We start from the raw sequence: 20,007 nt of genomic DNA, 5'->3' as shown, positions 1-20,007 counted from the left end.
CCTGCCCGATGCGGCACGTTTCTCAGCCCTGTGCAATTGATTGTTCTCCCTTGGAAATGATGACTAAGTCTTTTCCAATATTCAGATTTTTAACAGGAGGCAGAAATATGCAATTCTACTGAAAATCTCCTACGTTTATGTCCTGGCTTTTTTTTCTTTTTTTTTTTTTTTTTTATTTTAAAACACTGTATGAACCAAACAAATCCCACTCGTGACTCAGGAGACCTCCACACTCGACATTCCCCTATGTTTCTACCTTCTGACACTTCTTCTCTCCAAGGGCGAGAGATGCTCTATGTCCTGGGAGAGGCTGGACGGGAGACTCCTTACCTGCCCTTACCCAGGAGGAAACCGAGTCTCCCAGAAGAGAACACAGGCCCCAGGCCACAGGGCGCATGGTTCTGAGGGAGGCTGGCCCTGGGCTGCTGGGCTCTCTGCTGTCACTCAGAGTTCCCTCCAGCGGTGCAGAAAGGAGGGAGGAGGGAGGAGGAGGGGACTGGGGTCCACCCTGCCCGCCTAGGACAGCCCTCCTGGCTGAAGAGCTCTGCTGTTCCACTCCAGCGGAAGCAGCTTGCTGGGGCTCAGGATGCAGAGGTGGGGGCTGTGGGCCGCAGCCTCCCTGAGCCTCCTCTGTGCCCAGGCCTTTCCACAGACAGACATCAACATCAGCCCAGGTGAGCCCAGGGCAAGGGAGGGAGCAGGGGCAGGAGGGGACACTCTGAGGGATTTCAAGGTCCGCCACCGAGGCCTGGCTGCAGGCTGGCCTGGCCAGAGGCATGGCTGGAGGTGGGGTGGGGGGGTGGGCCGAGCCTCGGGAGAGCTCCCCTCCCCCACCAGGGCCATTCTGCCAGCCCAGACCTCTGCATTCCTCGGTTTAAATCCACTTTTGCAGTTTACAGACCCTGCGACCCGGGCGAGCTTCTCAATCTCTCCAAGCCTCAGTTTGTTCTAGAAAGTGGGGATGGCCAGGGGACCGTCTCGGGGCACTTTTGTCAGGGCTCCCCCCCCCATCATGATTGTGAGGGCCATTCCCAGGGAGCTCTCCGACCTGCTGCTTTGCCACCACCGAGGTTGGACAGGCAGATTGGACACGGTTGTCCTCTGGTGACCCTCTGGCAGCCTGGCCCCTTAGCACCCAGCTCTTTAGGTTTTGTGGGATGTCCCCAGGTATTAGAACCCACCAGCCTCAAGTATGTGGCCTCCCAGTGTCCCAGGAAGGGTCTCAGTGAGCGGGATTTCTCCCACTTTGCAAAAGCGAGGCCTGAGAGCCGACTCTGGGGACCCCCGTCTGCAGAAAAAGGGTCCCGTCTTCTACAGTCTCCCCCCGCCCCGCTGGCCCTTTCTTTGTCTGACACCCCTCCAGCTTCTCTCCCAACATTATTTAAAAGATATAATAATATCAATAACAGCGATGAAGATTCACACAGCCCTTTCTCTGTGCCAGAGACAGCTCTGAGCACTTTTTAATATGAATTTGTTGTGTTTATTTATTTATTTAACCCACACCCTATGGTGGGCGGAGAAACCACATTTTCTTTCTTAACCTTCATTAAAGTGAAACTCGTAATGCAATCCCTACGTGGAGATCCTCATCAGGCCAATTATTGGGCTGTCTGAATAGGGGTGCTAGGATTGTTACATAAAACACCAGGAAAGAAATACCAGTAGGTTTCTTTTTTTATTAGTTATAAGTATATCCTAAATATTGCATGGGACACACTTGTAAGAAAAGTCCTTGGTTGTTGATCTGAAATCCACATCTAAGTAAGTACCTCTTTTTTTCTGTTTTGCTTTTGTTTCAAATCTGGTGACCCTCCTGGTAAGAACGAGGGGTCCTCATGGTTTTGCAGGCAAACCTCGGGGGGCTTCTGTTCTGCCCAAACCTGCTGGGTGTATTAGCGGGCTCCAGCTGGGCCAGGAAGACATCCCAGACTGGGATCTGAGACAACAGACACTATTTCTCCTGGTCTGGAGACGGGAGGTCCAAGATCAAGGTCCTGGTGGATGTGGCTCTTATAATGCCACCACGGAGTGTCCCACTCTCGTGGCTTCAACTACCAGAACCACATCCCAAAGACCCCCACCTCCCAGTGCCACCACATCATCACGCAGAGGTCAGGGAGTCCACGTGAGTGTTTTTCCAACCCTGACCGTGGGTCTCGACGGCTCACCCGTGTGATGGACAAGGAGGGCAGACGCTGGACAGGATATCCTGGAGGGGCCCTGGTCTATCCCAGATGGCCTGGGTTTCTTCCTCCTTGGTACACCACCCATCATTCAGTGCAGAACAGGTGTCCGTCACTCATCCCCGGCTTCACTCCCCACCCTGAACGTGCGGCTCCCAGGTTTTCTTTGGGAAAGAGCCTCAGGCGCCTCTTGGGAGAACTGAGCCAGACCACACGCTTCCCCCAAGCCTTTCCTCCCAACTTGCTTCAGACGACATTGTTGAAGTGGGTTAATGAATGTGAAGTGCTTTTAGGAGGGCCTGACACCCAGGGAGAGCCACACAGATATCTGCTATTATGATTCTTCAAACCAGAAAAAAAAAAAAAAAAAAAAAAGTCCTTTCCCTGGCCCCTGGGCCCAAGAACTCTCCATGACACAGGAAATGAGAGCAGAGCGTCTGGGGACTCACTCGGGACCTGCTCTTGCAGGGTTTCTGGGGCGCAGATGGGAATCAGTCTTGTTCGGTAGCCTCTTCCTCTCCCAGGAACCTGGCATCGCACCTGGGCTCTGGGGAGGTTCTGGGGCCCGAGCTGCTTCTGCTGTAACAATACCTAGTGTTTTACTAGAATACCCACTAGGAGTCAGACACGTTAGGGTGTGGATGTGAGCTGTCCCCAAAAGCTCACACGGGAGACAATACGAGAAGGTGGAGAGGAGAGACGATGGGTCATAGCCTTAACCTGACAGTGGATTAGTCCCTGGTGGGGCTGGCTGAGTGGTGACAGGAGGCAGGGGGGTGTGGCTGGAGGAGGTGGGCATTGGGGGCGTGGCCTTGGGGGTCTATATTTGTATCTGGAGAGTGGAGTCTTTCTCTCTCTGCTCCCTGATCCCCTTGTGAGCTGCTTCCCTCTGCCACACTCTTCCACCATGATGTCCAGCCTCACCTTGAGCCCTGAGGAACGGAGTCCGCTGTCTGTGGATTGAGATCTCTGAAAACGTGAGCCCCCAAAGAAAGTGTCCCTTCTCTACAGTTGTTCTGGCCAGGCCTTAAAGTCATAGCAGCGAAAACGCTGACTAAAACAGACACTATCTCCCCTGGGACGCAGGCATTACCGCCATGCCCATTTTACAGAAGAAGAAATTGAGGGGCGAGAAGCCAAGTTTTCAATGAGACTCATCTAACTCCAGAGTCTCAGCTCTTAAACTGGAGCACAGAGTCCCAGAAGCTGAATGTACCTCTCTCCTAGAGTAGACGGAATCCTGGAGTGTACCTTGGACACTCTGGCCCATTCCACTCCTCCTCTATGGTCCCAGGTACTCTACATATTTGTAGAATACTTAGTATATGATGATTTTTTTGCCCTGTATGTTCCTCCCTGTGAGCAACTCAGAGGCACACATTTCAAGTCATATGGGCACCCAGGAAATGTGGATTTATTTGCTTAATTAAATAATTGTTAAATTTAGTGTTTAATTCATGGTTATCTCTCAGCTACGGTAGAAAATGGATTCCAGGACCCCCGTGGGTCCCCAAATCCTTGCTTGCCTGGGTCCCTTACATAAAATGGCATAGTATTTTGCATATAACCTAAGCACAGTCTTCTCTTCATTTTCAATTATCTCTAGATTATTTATAATGCCCAGTCCTGCGTAAATGCTCTGTATAAGGTGATGTTGTATCGTTTATAGAATAGCAAGAAAAGTGTCTGTGCATGCAGAACCAACACAAGGTTTCTTCCCCAGATACTTTTTATCCACAATTGATTAAGTCCATGCATGCAGAACCTACAAATGTGGACGGTCCGCTGTATTGATTTTCTAAATGAGAACACCGAGGCCAAGAAAAAGAACCTTCTAGAAGTGCAATAGCCCCCAGGAGTGTCTGAATCTATCAGACCGAGTCTCAACCCTGGGCGTCTCACCACTTGCCAGCCCAGGGAGCAAGTGACAACCTCTCTGAGCCTCAGCATCCTCCACTGTAAAATGGGAGTGACAGGATCCCCTCCTAGGGTTGGTGTCAAGGAGCCAGCACAGTAGTTAGAGCGACGTGGGGGACTGTGCAGTCCTTGATCCCCTGTGCCTGGTCCTCCAGAGCAGCCCAGAGAGGGGAGGCGGAGCGCAGGCCGGGGAGGGGTCTGCAGGGCAGCCAGCCAGCAGCAGGACAGCACAAGGACTCTGAGCCCCCCTCCCCCGGCACCACCTTCCTGGAGTCTGGGGGCCTCTAAGTGGATGGGGCAGACAAATGTGGCCCCCAGAACCTCCCCGCCTCCTCTCCTGGCTGGGCCCCAGGGCCGATCTGGGCAGGAGGCAGCAGAGTGGTGCGTTTGTGGGCGGCTGGACGGGGGCCAGGGGAGCCGGCAGCCAGATTGAGTAGGAAAGTGACAATTTATTCTTTTAAAAAGAGAGAGGGGGTGGGGGGAAGAGCCCCGGATTGCACTGGTGTGTTTTCTTTCCATAACAAGCTCAGAGCCCCCAAAGGCTTTGACGCCCACCCCAAAGGGGAGACCTTGGGGCCTCTGGTGCTACTAATGGAAGTAAAAGACCATGCCATTCGGCCTCTTGGTTTCCAAAGCAACAAGCTTCTTGGGGCATCCCTCGCTGCCTCCTAGCCCCGCACTTGCCCCCGTCCTCCCCAGCCTCCTCTCTGACCTCCTTGCCTCTCATGTTCCCAGCCAGAATAAACCACTTCAATTCTCCAAGCACCCATCGCCTCCGCACCTCCAGCCCCTGGAGCATGGCATGCTCTCCCCCTGGAACATTCTTTCTCTGACTCTTACCCTCTTTCAGATCTTAGTGGAGACAACACCTCCTCCAGGAAGCTTCCCACATGGCCCCAATACAATCTATGTGCCACCTTTAGGTGCTCCGGTGACAGTCCCCTGGATTTCCCCCACCCAGCAAGGTGGTGCCCTGTCCCTAATCACCTGTAGGCTCTTTGACAACAGGGACAAGGCAGCCACCAGTTCTGATCAGGAAAGGGACTGCTCCCTCAAGGTTTTGCCCATGTGACACACATCTGCCAGTTACTTTTGAATGACATCTTTATTTCTACATTCATCTTTCTTGATCTTGGTCTCCAGAGACTGTGGGACCTATGAGGTCAGAAGCCACACCAGCTTGTAGCCAGCTGCCTGAGACCAAGTAGATGCTCAAAAGCACTCGATGAATGAATGAAGGAATGAATGAAGGCCCAGATCATCCATAGGAAAGCAAAAGGAAATGGATTGAAATGCAGCAGACACAGCCTGACTTTAAAACAGCAGCTCTGCCAATTAGAGGCTGTGTGACCATAGGCAAGTTAGTCAGCCTCTCTGTACTTTGGTTTCTTGGAGTGATCGTGGCACCTACCTGGCAGGATGTGTGACGATGAAATGACCTGATAGACATAAAAGCACAGTGCCTGGCGCGGGGTAAATGCTCAGCAAGGGTTGGCCCTGGTCATTGTATTTCCATCACTGCCTGGAGGTCAAGCGATGAAGCTAAGGACATCCCTTCCCAAGACAGATAGCAGAGGCTGATCTGGAAACAGCTTCAAGGAAGACCTGTCGCCTTTCTAAATTGCCAGAAGTCAGGGGGGACAGGGGTACCAGGCAGACAACGGTTAATTTTTATTCCAGCGCAGCCCCGAGCTCCTTTTGCCTCCCAATTAAAGGCCCTTGCCCGCCCAGGTGGAAGGGGAGGATCTGAGCAGTGACCTGTCGCAGCCCCGTTTTCTGGTAGGTCTCACCCCAGGAATCCAGGACCCTCATTTGCTCGTGGAGAGAAATCAAAAGGGACGGAAACGCGGAGGCTGGGCGTCGACAGCCGGGTCAAGGGTGCTCCACGCTGGGGGCGGGGCTTCCTTTTGATGCAGCCCCCATTCCCCCCATCCCCCCATTCCTCCCATCCCCCTATATCCCAGGCCTTCGGATCCAGGACCCTTCACTCCTCCCATCCCCCCATCCCCCATTGCCCCCATCCTCCTATCCCCCATCCTCCTATCCCCCATCTCCCCCATCCCCCCATCCCCCATTCCCCCATCCCCTATATCCCAGGCCTTCGGATCCAGGACCCTTCACTCCTCTCATCCCCCCATCCCCCATCCTCCTATCCCCCATCCCCCATCTCCCCCATCCCCCCATCCCCATTCCCCCATCCCCTATATCCCAGGCCTTCGGATCCAGGACCCTTCACTCCTCCCATCCCCCATCCCCCATCCCCCATCCTCCTATCCCCCATCCCCCATCTCCCCCATCCTCCCATCCCCAGTCCCCCATCCCCTCTACCCCAGGCTCTCGGACCCAGGACCCTTCCCTCCCCGTCTTCCCAACCAGCCCCCTGCCTTCCATCCATCATTCATTCCCCTTTGCCGAGCCCTGTTCAGCGAGTGAGTGAAGGGAGGGAGGGAGGGCCAGGTGAGCAGGTCACCTGGAGCGTCTTGCTCACGTGCGACCTCGGCGACCCGCGCCTGAGGCGCCGCCAGTGAGCTCCGGGTGGTGCTGAGGCTGCGGGCGGCCGTGTGCGGGAACAGGCGGGGGCAGAGCCAGGCCCAGGGCGTGTGCGCAGGTCTGGCCAAGCAAGAGGGTCGCCAGGGGCCCTTCCCACCGGCGGAGCGACGCCTGGAGGGTTTAGTTGAGGGTGAGGCTGTCCCCAGGGCTGGATCTGGCAGCTGAGCCCGGAGGGGAGAACCAGGAGGCGGTGCAGCAGGTGAGAGACCCAGGGAGAGGAGGAACGAGGAAGGGAGAAGACAAACAGCAGGTTAGAGGGGCGTTGGGATGGGATGGAGCAGACCCCAAGGCCGCCTGGACGCCAGGGAGTGATGAGGGGTTAAGGGTGACCCCAGCAAACACCCCGCAATGCTAGACACTGACCCGTTCCAACCGAGTCTTGCTGATTTTATCTGTTCCCATTCAATCCTCGCTGTGGTGTTTAATGCCCAGTGAAACTCATAGGTAGGTGAATGGATGGGGTGTCCTGGCTTGGATCTGGGCACAGAAAAAAAGAAGGAAAAAAAACTAGTGAAATCTGAATAAAGTCTGTGGTTTAGATAATGATATTGCACCCTGTTAATTTCCTAGTCTTGACAATCGTCATGTGAGAGTTTAACACCTGGACACTGTTGAAGGGCATCTTCATCTTTGCAACTTTTCTGTCAATCTGTTTATTCCAAAATTTTAAAAGCTTATTTTTTAAAAAGTGAAGGAGGAAAAAAAAAATTAAAAGGACAAAAATGATGGAGTCTTCCAGCTCAGACAAGAGAGTGAATTGGAGAACGCGAAAGCTTTCCTCCGTGGCCACGCAGAAATGTCCTGTGAACTTTCACAAACACCGTTTTAAAGTTAGGCTGGGCCAGGTGTGGGGGTGCACACCCGGAATCCCAGTGACTCGGGAGGCTGAGGCAGGAGGATCATAAGTTGAAGGCCAGCCTGGGCAATTTAGTGAGACCCAGTCTTGAAATAAAAAATAAAAAGGGCTGGGTAGAGCACCCTGCGTTCCAAACCTGTACTGCAGAAATAAAAATAAATGTAAAGACAATAAAGTTAGGTTGGGTATCTAAGAAAAGAGGGGGTGTTTGGGGGTCAGAGACAACAAGGTGAAGAGGAAGCAGTGGCCATCTGCCCTGAGTGGTATTGTCTCTGTAATTCAGGGGCTCCACATACAAGGGGAGGAGTCAAGACCTAAAGAAGAAACAGAGAGAGATACTCCAAAGAGAATCTCTTGCAAGTTTGGAAATGGTGCGCCTTGGGACTATTCATTCCAGAGTCAGCCAAGTATCCAAGAGGTTGAAGAAAAGAGGTCCAAAGGAACCCTGCAGAGGATCATATAAATTACCTTGAAACAATAATCCTTGGCTATGAGGATTCACAACAAGGGTGGCCTAGGATGGGACAGGCAGGTGCTGGGCAGGTATTTTTACCGTAAGGTTGTGGGGACCTTGGTGCAGAGCTGTGGTCTGGGGTCATCTTTAGTGATACATGCCTAAGCCGTCCTCCTTGGTCACCTCCTGGCAGTTTCTCCATCTCAGTTCTATGGACCGTTGGGGTCAGATTATCCCAATGTGGGGAGCTGTTCACTGTAGGTGTTTAGCAGCACCCCTGGCCTCTCCCCCTTAGGGGCCAGTAGGGCCACCTCCCCCCCAGCTGTGACAACCAACCATGTTTCCGGGCATTGTCTTCTGGGGGTTGAAATATCCCCTAGTTGAGAATCACTGCACAAGGGTGACCAACGCTTCCAGTTTGCTGGGGCTTGCAGGGGTACCTGGGATCGGTGACTTCTGGCTTTAAAATTGGGATAGTCCTGGGCATAGTGGAGTGGGTTGGCCACCCTATTTCCAACTCTATTATAGAATGACACCAACTTTTTGTTGTGGTCCTGGAAATTGAACCCAGGGCCCCAAGCAGGCTAGGTAAGTGCTCTGCCAGTGAGCTTCACCCCAAGCCTGATAATCGGGGTATTTAAGATTCCCAGGTACCTTCAGATGGGTGGGACTGGGGACCCGGGGTTTGATGTTGTACTTCGCATTGATCGTTCCAACCAACCTGGACAAACCTGGCCAAGTTCTCACCAATGAGAGTCCTTGCCTATAAGTGACAGGTGGGAGGAGAATGGGAATCATCTTCAGCTTCTGGCCCATGCTAAGGGGAGAAGCCGCTCCCTAAGTAGACCCCAGGGAGTGAGTCTGTTGAGTCTGTGTGGTAGGCAGTGCCCCAAAGTCCCCACCGGGAGCTCAGCCACACCCAGCATTTCTAGAGTCCTTGACCCTCTCAGCATAGGCCACTTTAAAACCTCAAGGTAAAGTCCTCCTAGTCCAATGCTGTCCATTGAGAGAAGAAGAGACAGAGACCCAGAGACAGGGAGGGACAGGCTGAAGACTCTGGCCATGCTAACCAGAGTTCTGGCCCCCTTTGCTCTGCAGAAAAAGGATTAAAAGCAAATTCCAAAATCACCTGGTTCCATTTTTGATCCTGACACGTGCAGAAAGACTGTTGGCCAAGATTGACCAAGAGGGTGGGGTTCGCCAGGACCAAGGGGCACAGCTGCTGGAGTGTAGGAGGGGTCAGCCTGGGTCCCTGAGAAGGCCCAGCAGCTCTGACCAGTCCTGGGAAGGATGGCCTGGAACCTGCCTGCTTAGCTAGCCCTCTTGATTAAAGTGGCTGTCCCTTTCTGTCCCCAGAGAAAGCACCCAGAGGCACCTACTCGCCTAGACACACACGCTTTTGGTTTTGCATTTGATCTCAGCAATTTCCAAGAACCTTGCAGCTAATCACTAATAATCATGCTATCAAGGAGCAAGCTCTAGAGGCCCGCACCTCCACGAATTTATTTAGCCCGATAAATAGGCTCAATACAATGAACCATTCTGAGCCCTGTTGATTTCCCACAGTGAAGCGTGACGCACACTTTTCAAACAAAGGCTTTGGAGTGGAGAGGGCAGAGTTCAAGTCCCTGCTCTGCCACTTGGTTACAGGACGACTCCACTGTCGAGGCCCCCAATCCCTGTGTGTGCTGAACACGGCACAGATGCTCAGTGAATGTCACCCACTGCTTTAGGACTCCATCGGCTTGGCTCGTCACTGTAGTGGCTTGCAGGCAGATTCCACATGGCTGGATAGGAGGGACCCCAGGGATCATCTAGTTGGACAGCCGAGAAGAAAAGGAATGTTCTGGAGTCTCACGGAAACTCAGGCACAGCTGGGGCTAGGACTCTGGTTGGGCAGCCCAGGCTAACAAAGCCCCCCACTTGTCTGGGCTCCCTGCATGTCCTTGAAAATGAGCCGTCCATCCCAGCGAGGGGAAGATCCTCGGCCTGTCTGCCCCTCCCAGTCAGTCCCCTTGAGTGGTGATTTCCAGGAAAAAAAAAAAAAATCTCTCCTAAAAGCTTTCTGAGGGGCTGAGACTTGAGAGAGCATTATTATCTCCAACGTGGGTCCCTTATGCGTTGCTCTGCCGCGTTACCAGCGGATTCTGAAACCCCAGTCACTTAACGGGCAGAAGATATAAATAGCCCTTAGCTGTAGCTGTTGATAAAGGCGGGGAGATGTGCACCCTCACCAGGGAACCCAGAACTGCAGATCGAAACAAGATACCATCTTTTTGCTTATAAAATTTGCAAAGATTGCCATGAAAATAATGACACCGGGCTCTGGTCGGGGCAGAGGGAGACGAGTCCTCGCAGACGTGGCCTGTGGTAGTATGAATTGCTTTCAGGAGGCAATTTAGCAAATTGTATCAAAGCCTTCCAAATCTCTCAGAAAATCATCAGAAAGGCCGAAAAAGCTTTATGCTCAAGGCTGCTCACCTTGGTGATGTTGTAATCGTTTTTTTTTTTTTTTAAAGGAAGAAATCTGATTATCCCCAAATGAGAGAATCATTAAATAAACTCTAGAAGGGCCACTCGGGAGAGCAGCTAAGAGCTATTTAATGTTTACAAAAAGGTATCCTGATGGGGGAAATGCTGATACTGCTTAATTTTTAGAAAACAGAATCCTGTCCTATATCCATATGATCACAATTGCATTAAAAACTGTCACTGTGTACAAACCCGACAGAATGGAAATGTGCCCAAGAATCCACTTTTTCCAAGTTTGAGAGTGATATGTTCCTTTAAATTTTTTTGTTTGTTTTAGTTGTAGATGGACACAGTACCTTTGTTGTATTTATTTATTTTTATGTGCTGCTGAGGATCGAACTCGATGCCTCACACGTGCTAACCAAGAGCTCTGCCACTGAGCCCCAGCCCCAGCCCCATAAGTTACTCTTAGAATTTTGAAAAATTTAGGCATGCATGGAAAGCCACTCAGCTTGTAGCAGCCAGGAAGCAGCAAAAGAGCAGTAAGTTCTCCATCCCCAAGGGGACACTCCCAATGACCCACTTCTTCCAGCCATGCCCCACCTGCCTACAGGTACCACCCAGGAATCCCTTCCAATTAATAATCCATCAAGTGGATTAATCCACTGATGAGGTTTCAGATCTCATGGTCCAGTCATTCCCCCTCTGAGCATTCCTGCATTGCCTGACACATGAACTTCTGGGGATACCTCATATCCAAACCATCACAGGCAGACCCCCACATTTATCATGACGGGGCACCTGTTCTTTTCATTCTTGAAAAAAAATACGTAATAAATCATGGAAGCAACTTGAGCACCACCAACCTTTCTTCCGGTCCATTTTCTCTCTGTCCCCAGCCCTGCCAGAGCTGCCTCAGACGTCCCTGTGTCCCCTGTTCTGGATGGAGTTCAAAGGCCACTGCTATCGATTCTTTCCTCTCAATAAGACCTGGGCCGAGGCTGACCTCCACTGTTCCGAGTTCTCCATCGGCAGGAAATCCGCCAAACTGGCCTCCATCCACAGGTGAGTGGACACCCCTCCCACCCCTCGGACCTCCACAGTTCAACCAAGGTCCCACGTGGGAAAGGGAGTGGAAGATAGTGTCTCCCACTGATTTTTCTCTTTGATCATTAAACTACTCTTTATCCAGCCCAATTCTCACTGAATTCATCCTTGGCAGTCGACGGCAAAGCATTTAGCAGCAGTAGCCAAGAGCACGTTGGAAGACCTCTCTTTATAAATGCCCATCTTGTCCACTCTGCTGTGCTGTGGATCATAGGCCAGAGACGCCCCTGACATAACATACGTATAAAGAACACGATGTCCGAGCCACAGGGAATCAGAGCTGGCTTTTATTGGATATGGGTTCATGAACCTCATCACGTAACGACTCCCTGGTTTTAGGTAGATATTCTCACCTTACAGAAAAGGAACCCAGAAAGGTAACTGACTCGGGCAAAGTTGCAAAGCTATGAAGTGTGGAACTGGGTTCTGTTTTGTTTTTAGGGGGTTCGGGCTGCATTGCATCCCTCACCCAACAAGGCCTCCCCCCCTGTGTCTCCCAGGCCCCAGACACACTGGCCACCTGGTTCTCCAGCCTGGTCCAGCCCTCCCAGTTCTCCTCGCCTTTGCACATTCTGTCTCCTCTGCTGGGGATCCCTTCCCTCCCTACCTCCTCCTGCTGCTACCCCCAGGGTAGCTCCCAAAACACCCCTTCACTAGAGCCACCTCTGACTCCCCGGCCCCTAGTCCCATTCATTACCCACCCTCCCCCCAGAGCACTTGTCTCTGCACAGTTCAACCACAACTTTCGGAGCTGACCCTCCGGCAGGTCTGTGAGTTTTTCGGAGCAGGTGCAACAGGTCCCCTTGGTTCTCAAACTACAAACTCTCCACTGGCCTCTGTTCTTCATGGATCTCAGAGACTTGACGTTAGAAAGAGCGTTGGTGGGTTCCACTTAGACACTGTTGGTGGGACTGTAAATGAGTACAACCACTAGGGAGAATGGAGGTTCCTCCAGAGACCAGGCCTGGGACCACCATGAGACCCGGCCACACCACTCCTTGCTCTTTATACAAAAGAAGTTAAGTCGTCACACGATAGAGACGCACGCATGCCCGAGGTGACAGCAGCGCAATTCACAAAGCCAAGTTATGCCACCAGACGAGGCACCCACCAGCAGATCAATGGATAAAGGAAACCTAGACTATAGACAAAAGGGAGTTTTACTCGACCATAAAGAAGAATGGAACTATGTGGTTTTCAGTTCAATGAATGAAACTGGAAAACATCAGGTTAAGGGAAATAAATCAGACACAAAGTCCAGGGTCACGTATTTTCTCTCATATGTGGAAGCTAGAGAGGAAAAGGGGAAAGGGGACCTCATGAAGATAGACAGGAGACACAATAGAGGAAGAGGACCCAGTGGGAGGGCAGGCAGGAGGGGTGGGAAGGGGAGATGCTGAGCAATGAAATTGACTAAATCATGAGCATGTATGAATATATCACAATGAATTCCACTATTTTGTATAATAATAATGCACCAAGAAAGGGCATTGTTTCCTTGTGTCTTAGGGTCACTGTGTTTTGTTAATGGAGAAGCCATCCTTTGTTTCCAAATGACTCTTGAACCACTGTCTTAGTTCATGTTGTGCTGCTATAACAAAATACCTGAGCCTGGGTCATTTATAATGAACCGTTCTCACAGTCCTGGAGGCTGTGAAGTCCGAGAGCAAGGCACCAGTGTCTGGTAAGTGCTCTTGTGCTAGGTCATCCCAGGGCGGATGTCAGAAGGGGGGGGCAGTACAGAAGACACAAGAAATCAGGCCAATCAGCTTGGCTCGTCACTGTAGTGGCTTGCAGGCAGATTCCACGCTGACCTTTAAAAGTCGTGGGTCTCTAAAGTTGATGCTCCATCTAAAGTTCTCACTCAGGGCTTGCCCAACTCACAGGCTCCATACAGGAAACTGCTGTCATTTTCGTTCATGATCGTTCTAGGGACCTCAGAGAGATTTTTTTTTTTCCCTTAGCATTCCCATGTCAGGCCATCTTTCCAAGGGATGCAAGGGAGCCTTGCCTCCCTCTCCTCTCCAGTTCCAATAGTATCCACTAAGCAACCCTTGTACACGTGACTTCCTGGAGGGCCGTGTCCAGGATTCTGAGAGCTGCTGACCCAGAACCCATCAGCAGTGTCTTCCACAAGCACAGAACTAAAAGGAGGACCCATGTGCACTTTTATGGGTCACCAACGCCTCGAGCAAAGGGAAATATTTTCATGGTGGACGACGTTCTAGGCAAGATGGCCGCCTTTAGAGAGCCGTCACTTGGAAGAAGCTAACCAGAGCCCATAGACCTTGTTGGGGATCCCTCCCCATAATCCTGTTGGAAGTGACTTACTGGTCACGTGTGAGGGCTGATGATTATTGTTTTATAATGACTTATTGGATGATAATGGGAATCATTTATGCAGCCGGATCTGCCGGTCTGGGTCTGTAAACACTTTGAGTGACGTGTACCGATACTCACCCACTTCTGCTCACATCCTTCACCCACCCTTCTAACTTCTGCAAATGACCATTAATGGGCTCGCTGATATCGGGGGCACTGGGTGAGTTCCCAAGTTTCATGTCCACACCTGGCTTCAACCCAAGGAGGAAGGGCGGTGGGGAAAACTGGGCCTCTCCCACACCTCGCTCCCGTCATTGATACCCTCTGCGAACTTTCCCTTCTATCCAGGTGGCCAAACTTGGTCCTGTGGCCATTGCTGGCTGCAAAGGAGGCTGGGAAAAGGAAATGTGACTTCCTAAAGGGATTAGGAGTGGCTGTGGGGTGTCCAGCCAGTGATGTCTGCCCCAGTGCCTGCCTTGTGTCGGGATGTGTAAAAAACCAAGAGAGACCCGGCATGAATCAGCGCTCGGGTCTCTATGTGCCTGTTAGCTGTCTGTCCTTTCTATCTGTCCAGCCATCTATCTGTCCTTCCATCCTTCTACCTATCCACCCACCCACCCATGCTTCTGCCCACCCACCCATCTCTACTTCTTTTTTCTTCTTGGCATCAATTTCTTTTGGGGGCTGAACTATGTGATAAGTCTTTGAAACAGGGACTGAGAAGGCCCCAAGGAGACACGGATGTCATTTAAGGAAGTCGGGCTGCTTTCACTGCAGGGACTGGTTTTGCTGAGAGGGCTGTGCAAATTCTAGCCTAGAGATGAACTGTCCAGGTAAACAGAAAAGAACCTGGAGATGATATGTCAGAAAAAGAAACTTTTTTTTCTGAGCCTGGGTCTCCCTATGTTGCCCAGGCTGGCCTCAGACGCTGGCCTCAAACGATCCATCCTCCTGCCTTAGCTTCTAGAATAAAAGCCCATCTTGCTGCCCCTGGTTCTTGTGGGAATGGAGTAGAAGAGAGAGGGCGCTATACGCACTGGCAGGGTAAAGGACAAAAGTGGCCAGGGGAGATTTCAATAAGGTACTTTATGTGCACATGCAGTCATCGGGGATTGAACCCAGGGGCGCTCAACCACGGAGCCCCAGCCCCAGCCCTTTTTTTATATTTTATTTAGAGTCAGGGTCTCGCTGAGTTGCTGAGGTCCTCACTAAGTTGCTGGGGCTGGCTTTGAACTTGTGACCCTCCCGCCTCAGCCTCCTGATTGCTGGGATGACAGGTGTGCTCTACGCCCCCCCCCCACCTTCAATGTCTCTTGGTAATATCTTTAACATAACCCCCCCCCCCCCCCCCCGCTGTCTGCTAGCGTTTCTTAAATGGATTTAAATTTTTAGAAGAAAGCAGGCCACATATACGGGCGACCTGATTAGGAAAGCAGGCTTCCTTGGTGCAGAGAATCTAGCGAGCGCCGCCTTCGATTTTCACCCTCACCCCAAGAGCCCAGGTAGGACTCACGCGCCCCGCGTTTCTCTCACTCACAGCTGGGAGGAGAACGTCTTTGTGTATGACCTGGCGAACAGCTGTGTGCCGGGCATCCCGACGGACATCTGGACGGGCCTTCACGATCATCGGCAGGTGAGGGGGCAGCGGGCTCCCGGGGACTCTGACCAAGGCTCCTTTTTATTTAGCAAACCCTCCCCCGTGGGCCAGGCTCCTGCTGCGAGACACGGTGAAGAGGGAAACCAGACACCGCGAGGCCACAGGTAGCCCAGGATCCGTGTCACAGAAGGCGATATGACCGCACAATCTGGTCAGAGAAGGCCCCTTGTTTGGACTTGAGTTCTTGGAAGCAAGACATGAGAGGGTTCAGAGACTGTGGAGGGAAGATGGGTGAGATATAAAGCAGGTGGCACAGGGGACAATACTGTGGACCTGAGACCCATGGAGGCAGAGTGGAGGGGGAGGAGCTGCCACAGCACAGTTCTGAGGTCTTGGCTAGGCGGGTGGGGAGCCCCCAGCTGAGCCAGCGTTAGTCCCCCTGTCCTGCCGAGTCCCTGCCTGGGAACAGGCTGGAGGAGCGTAGCCTTGGTGTGACTACAGGGCTGGGTCCCAAGGGGCAGCAGCGCACCCTCAGCTCCAGCAAGATGGTGACTACCCAGAGGCCGGAGGCTGCAGCTATCAATCATCTGCCTCCTGCAGCCGGGCTTTCTGCTGTGCAAACCCCGGGGCCACAGCAGCCTCTGGGCAAGAAACAATTCAGCTTGTGTTTAACAGATCAGTTGAGCCAGCCAGAGACAGGTCGGGGGGACAGCATGGGCCAAGGTCCTGAGGCAGGAGAGCTGACCGCACCTTCAGGGTTGTTAAGGAAGATGAGTGTGGCTGGAGGACAGGGTGGGGCGGGGTGGGCAGAGTGAATGGGGGAAGTAAGGCTGAGGAGGTGACTCCGGCTGCATCCCCTGCCTGGGATGGTCACCGCCTGAGATCCATCCCAGACTTTCCCTGGGGGCGGTGGGGGGCTATTCTTACGCTCTTGCCCTGCCTTGGAGCTCAGTAGGGAACCGAGTTCCGGGTCCAGCTCCTGACTTTTATTGTGGTGGGTAGATCTTCACCCACCTGAGCTGGCACTCACTGGTGGGTAGGAGACGCTGGACTTTTTGAAAACTTCTCTTAGCCTCGGTTTTTCTGTCTGTGAAACGGAGATAATAGTGCCTTGTTTTATAAAGGAGTTAATGCATGTGAAAGGCTTAGCATGGTATTTGGCACAGCACAGGAGCCCACGAAGGATGGTGGAAATTGCTTCAAAATAGCTGAAGAAGCAGCGGGGCTGGATTAGTGTATATATATTTGGGGGGTTACTGGAAATTGAACTCAGGGGCACTCGACCACTGAGCCCCATCCCCAGCCCTATTCTGTATTTTATTTAGAGACAGGGTCTCACTGAGTTGCTTAACACCTTGCTTTTGCTGAGGCTGGCTTTGAACTCATGATCCTCCTGCCTCAGCCTCCGAAGCTGCTGGTAATACAGGCATCAGCCACCACGTCCAACAAAATTAATCTGAATTAATCTGTCAGGAACCCATTTAGAAGTTCTAACCTTAAAAAAAAAAAAAAACCTAAAATTCCTATTTATAATAGCGACACTAAAGTTAGACGACAATCACATTAAATTGGAGTTTAAGGAATTTGTATTATAAGTCCTGATAATCATAACAAATGATACAGGATAAAGGATTGCGAGATTTTTTCCTCTTTTCTTTTCATGGCTGTGTTAAGCTCTGTGTTAATCCCTTCACATCCTTGACTCCATCCAACCCTGACAACCACTGTCTGGAGGTAGTAGCTCCATTATAGAGGTGCGGAAATGGAGACTCAGAGAGGTTGATTAACTTGTCCAGGTCACAGAGCTAGGAAGTGGATAGAGGAAACGCCGACTGCAGCTCAGCCTCAACCTCTCTCTCTCTCCCCGCACCACATCCCAGGAGTAACACACAATTTCCATGACGTAAAAACGGGCTCCATGATCATCGGTGTTGGTGGGGGTCAGTCTTCTAAAAAGCTGAATGAGTGGGGAAAGGGCTCCTGTTCCTACACACTGCAGAGAAGTCTTTGTTCCCACAGTTAATTTGCACGTTTATTGTAGCATCAATCAGATTCCCAACGGGACTGTTCCTACAATCGGACAGAGTAGTTCCACACCAGGAAAAAATAATGATGCAGACCATCTGGACCCACAGAGACGCGGAGGGCCTGCCACCCGCGAGTCCGTTGGGGTCCTGGGCACTGGAGCCGCGTGGGCAGAGCTGGGACTGAACCCCAGGGCTGCTGCCTGGTTCCCTGTGGGCAGCAGGTGACCCCCGAGGCTCATTGCACTAGCCACGGTGGCGGAGATCCACTGCAGGAGCACCCGATGAGAAGGGAGGGCTTCCCGGCAGAGGTGGAGGGGAGGAAGGTGCTGGAATGCTACCCCAGCTGAGCTGGACAGACCTCTGACTGCCCTCTCCTTGCCTGGCTCCCTCCCTCCCCGTGGGTCCCAGGAAGGGCAGTTTGAGTGGACGGACAACTCCTCTTACGACTACAGCTACTGGGACGGCAGCCAGCCAGATGATGGGGTCCACGCCCGGCCGGAGGAGGAGGACTGTGTGCAGATGTGGTACCGGCCGGCCAGCGGTGGGTGTCCCCCAGGCTCACAGAGGCACTGGGGAGAGGCCCGTGGCGGGAGGTGGGTTGGGGGGAGCTGGCAGATTTTCAGCACCTTGGAGAGCGAGCCGAGGTCCCTGGGTGCCAGGGGCAGGGCCACTCTCCCCAGCAGGCACAGTTAAGGATATCTAAGGCCTGGCCCTTCTGCATGTCAGCGCTGAGCGGCCCCTGCTGCAAGCAGGGCAGAGCTGGGCTTGGACGTAGGCCCTGTCACCTTCTAGCCCCGCGTCCTCGCGGGGAATCACACTCCTCTCTGAAACTGTTTCCTCCGTCTTAAAGTGGACTTAACACATTCCTGCGTCCTGGGCCCTTCAGGGGATTGAGGGAGGTCCAGCTGATGCAGCCGGTGGCACGGGCCTGGCCTCTGGAGTTAACAATCCTTCGGTGAACGCCAGCTCGACCCCTCATTGATCTCGTAGCCCAAGGAGAATGCCATAAGCTTTTGGCACCTTCGAGCCTTCGCCTTCAAAATGGGGTTGATGATCCCAGCCGCTCAGGAGGCTGAGGCAAGAGGATGGCAAGTTCGAGGCCAGCCTCAACAATTTAATGAAGCCCTAAGCAACTTAGGGAGACCCTTTCTCAAAATCAAAAACAAAAAGGGTTAGGGACCTGGCCCAGTGGTTAAGTGGTTAGGCACCCCTGGGTTCAATCCCCAGGGACTAATGATACTTAACCAGGTTGACATGAAGGAACAGGAAGATGCTCTATGGAAGTGGCTGTCGGGGTTGGTGTGCACTGTTAGAAATTACCATCACCATCAACAACATCGTCACTCTCCACATCAGTCTTAAGAAATGAAAACTGTTAATATTCCCACTTTGCATATGAGGAAACTGGGGGTCAGAGAAGGTGAGCAACTTCTTCAAGGTCACACAGTAAGCAAGTCATGGAGCTAGATTTCAAGCCAAGATCTCCAGACCCCAGCATTTAACCGCTCTTCCTTCTTTTCCTGACGCGAGGAGAGTAGGATAGAATAGCAACTTATTATCCTGAGAGCCACTGGGAGCCCAGTAACAGAGCTGGCCAAGGCTCTGAATGAAGTGTGTCCTGCCCGTCCATGGGGACCAACCAAGACCAACCTTATGAGGGAATAAGATCAGACCGCAGTCTTCCTGAGCATCAGCAAGGAAGGGCCACCAGTGTAGACGAGAGGCCTACCAGAGAGGAGGGCTCTTACTCCAGTGGGGTGGTGAGGTCACTTTTATTGTGGTGGGTAGATCTTCACCCGATGTTCTGCTTCCTCCATCACAGCTCTGAGGTCATGGAATGATAACGCCTGCAGCCGGAAGTTCCCTTTTGTGTGCAAGATCCCACCTCTGAGCGTTAACTGATGCACCGTTGGCCCCAGCATCACCGAGTAGCTGTACCTACTATAAAGCTAAAGCTGAGTAGATGCAAAATGCCACCAGAGGTAAATCTTACAGACGAGATTTCAAACAAACAAGCCTTAATTATTCAGGGTGGCCACTTGGCCAAGTGACAGAGACCCAAATGGAACTAGCTCAATAAACAGAAAGCGATGGTGGATGTACTGGTGCAAGCCCAGGGGTGGCTCTGGGTTCAGGCTCGAGTCTCATTGGCTGGGTGCAGCCTCCTGCCCGCCCTGAAGCCTCACTTGGCAAAGCTGATTGGCTGGGCCCTGCTGAGACGCACGGAACAGGGCCGAGGGGGCGGAGTTGACCGCGTCCGAGGGGTTGAGTGGGGGGATAAGCAGATGCTGGGCGCAGGGCACAAGCTTTCAGCAACGAGATGGACAAGTTCTGGAAATCTTGTGACTGCACCTCGTAATATCACATTGTCTCTTGAAATCTGCTAAAGGTCAGAGATATTAAGGATCCTCTCCAAAACCAAAAGGTCGGTGTGTGCGGTGACTGACAGGTGAATTAGCTGGACTGCGCATGGGTCACAGTGCATGTTTATATCAAAGCACTGAATGACACCTTTCTAT

The 20,007-nt window shown here is 52.3% G+C and overlaps 1 protein-coding gene across 1 annotated transcript; it reads left to right on the top strand.

The window, feature by feature from the left end:
- Positions 1-586: 586 nt before the first annotated feature.
- On the top strand, positions 587-19,390 carry Clec19a (C-type lectin domain containing 19A). The gene is made up of 5 exons (XM_076840116.2): positions 587-674; positions 11,335-11,500; positions 15,404-15,497; positions 17,897-18,029; positions 19,311-19,390. Exons 1-5 carry the CDS (start codon positions 587-589, stop codon positions 19,388-19,390), a joined length of 561 nt encoding a protein of 186 aa, XP_076696231.2.
- Positions 19,391-20,007: the final 617 nt, after the last annotated feature.

This window comes from Callospermophilus lateralis, chromosome 19, assembly GCF_048772815.1.
Source record: "Callospermophilus lateralis isolate mCalLat2 chromosome 19, mCalLat2.hap1, whole genome shotgun sequence".
Classification (NCBI taxonomy): Eukaryota; Metazoa; Chordata; class Mammalia; order Rodentia; family Sciuridae; genus Callospermophilus; species Callospermophilus lateralis.
The sequence above is the reverse complement of the archived record's forward strand: the minus strand, read 5'-3'. Positions and strand labels throughout refer to the sequence as shown.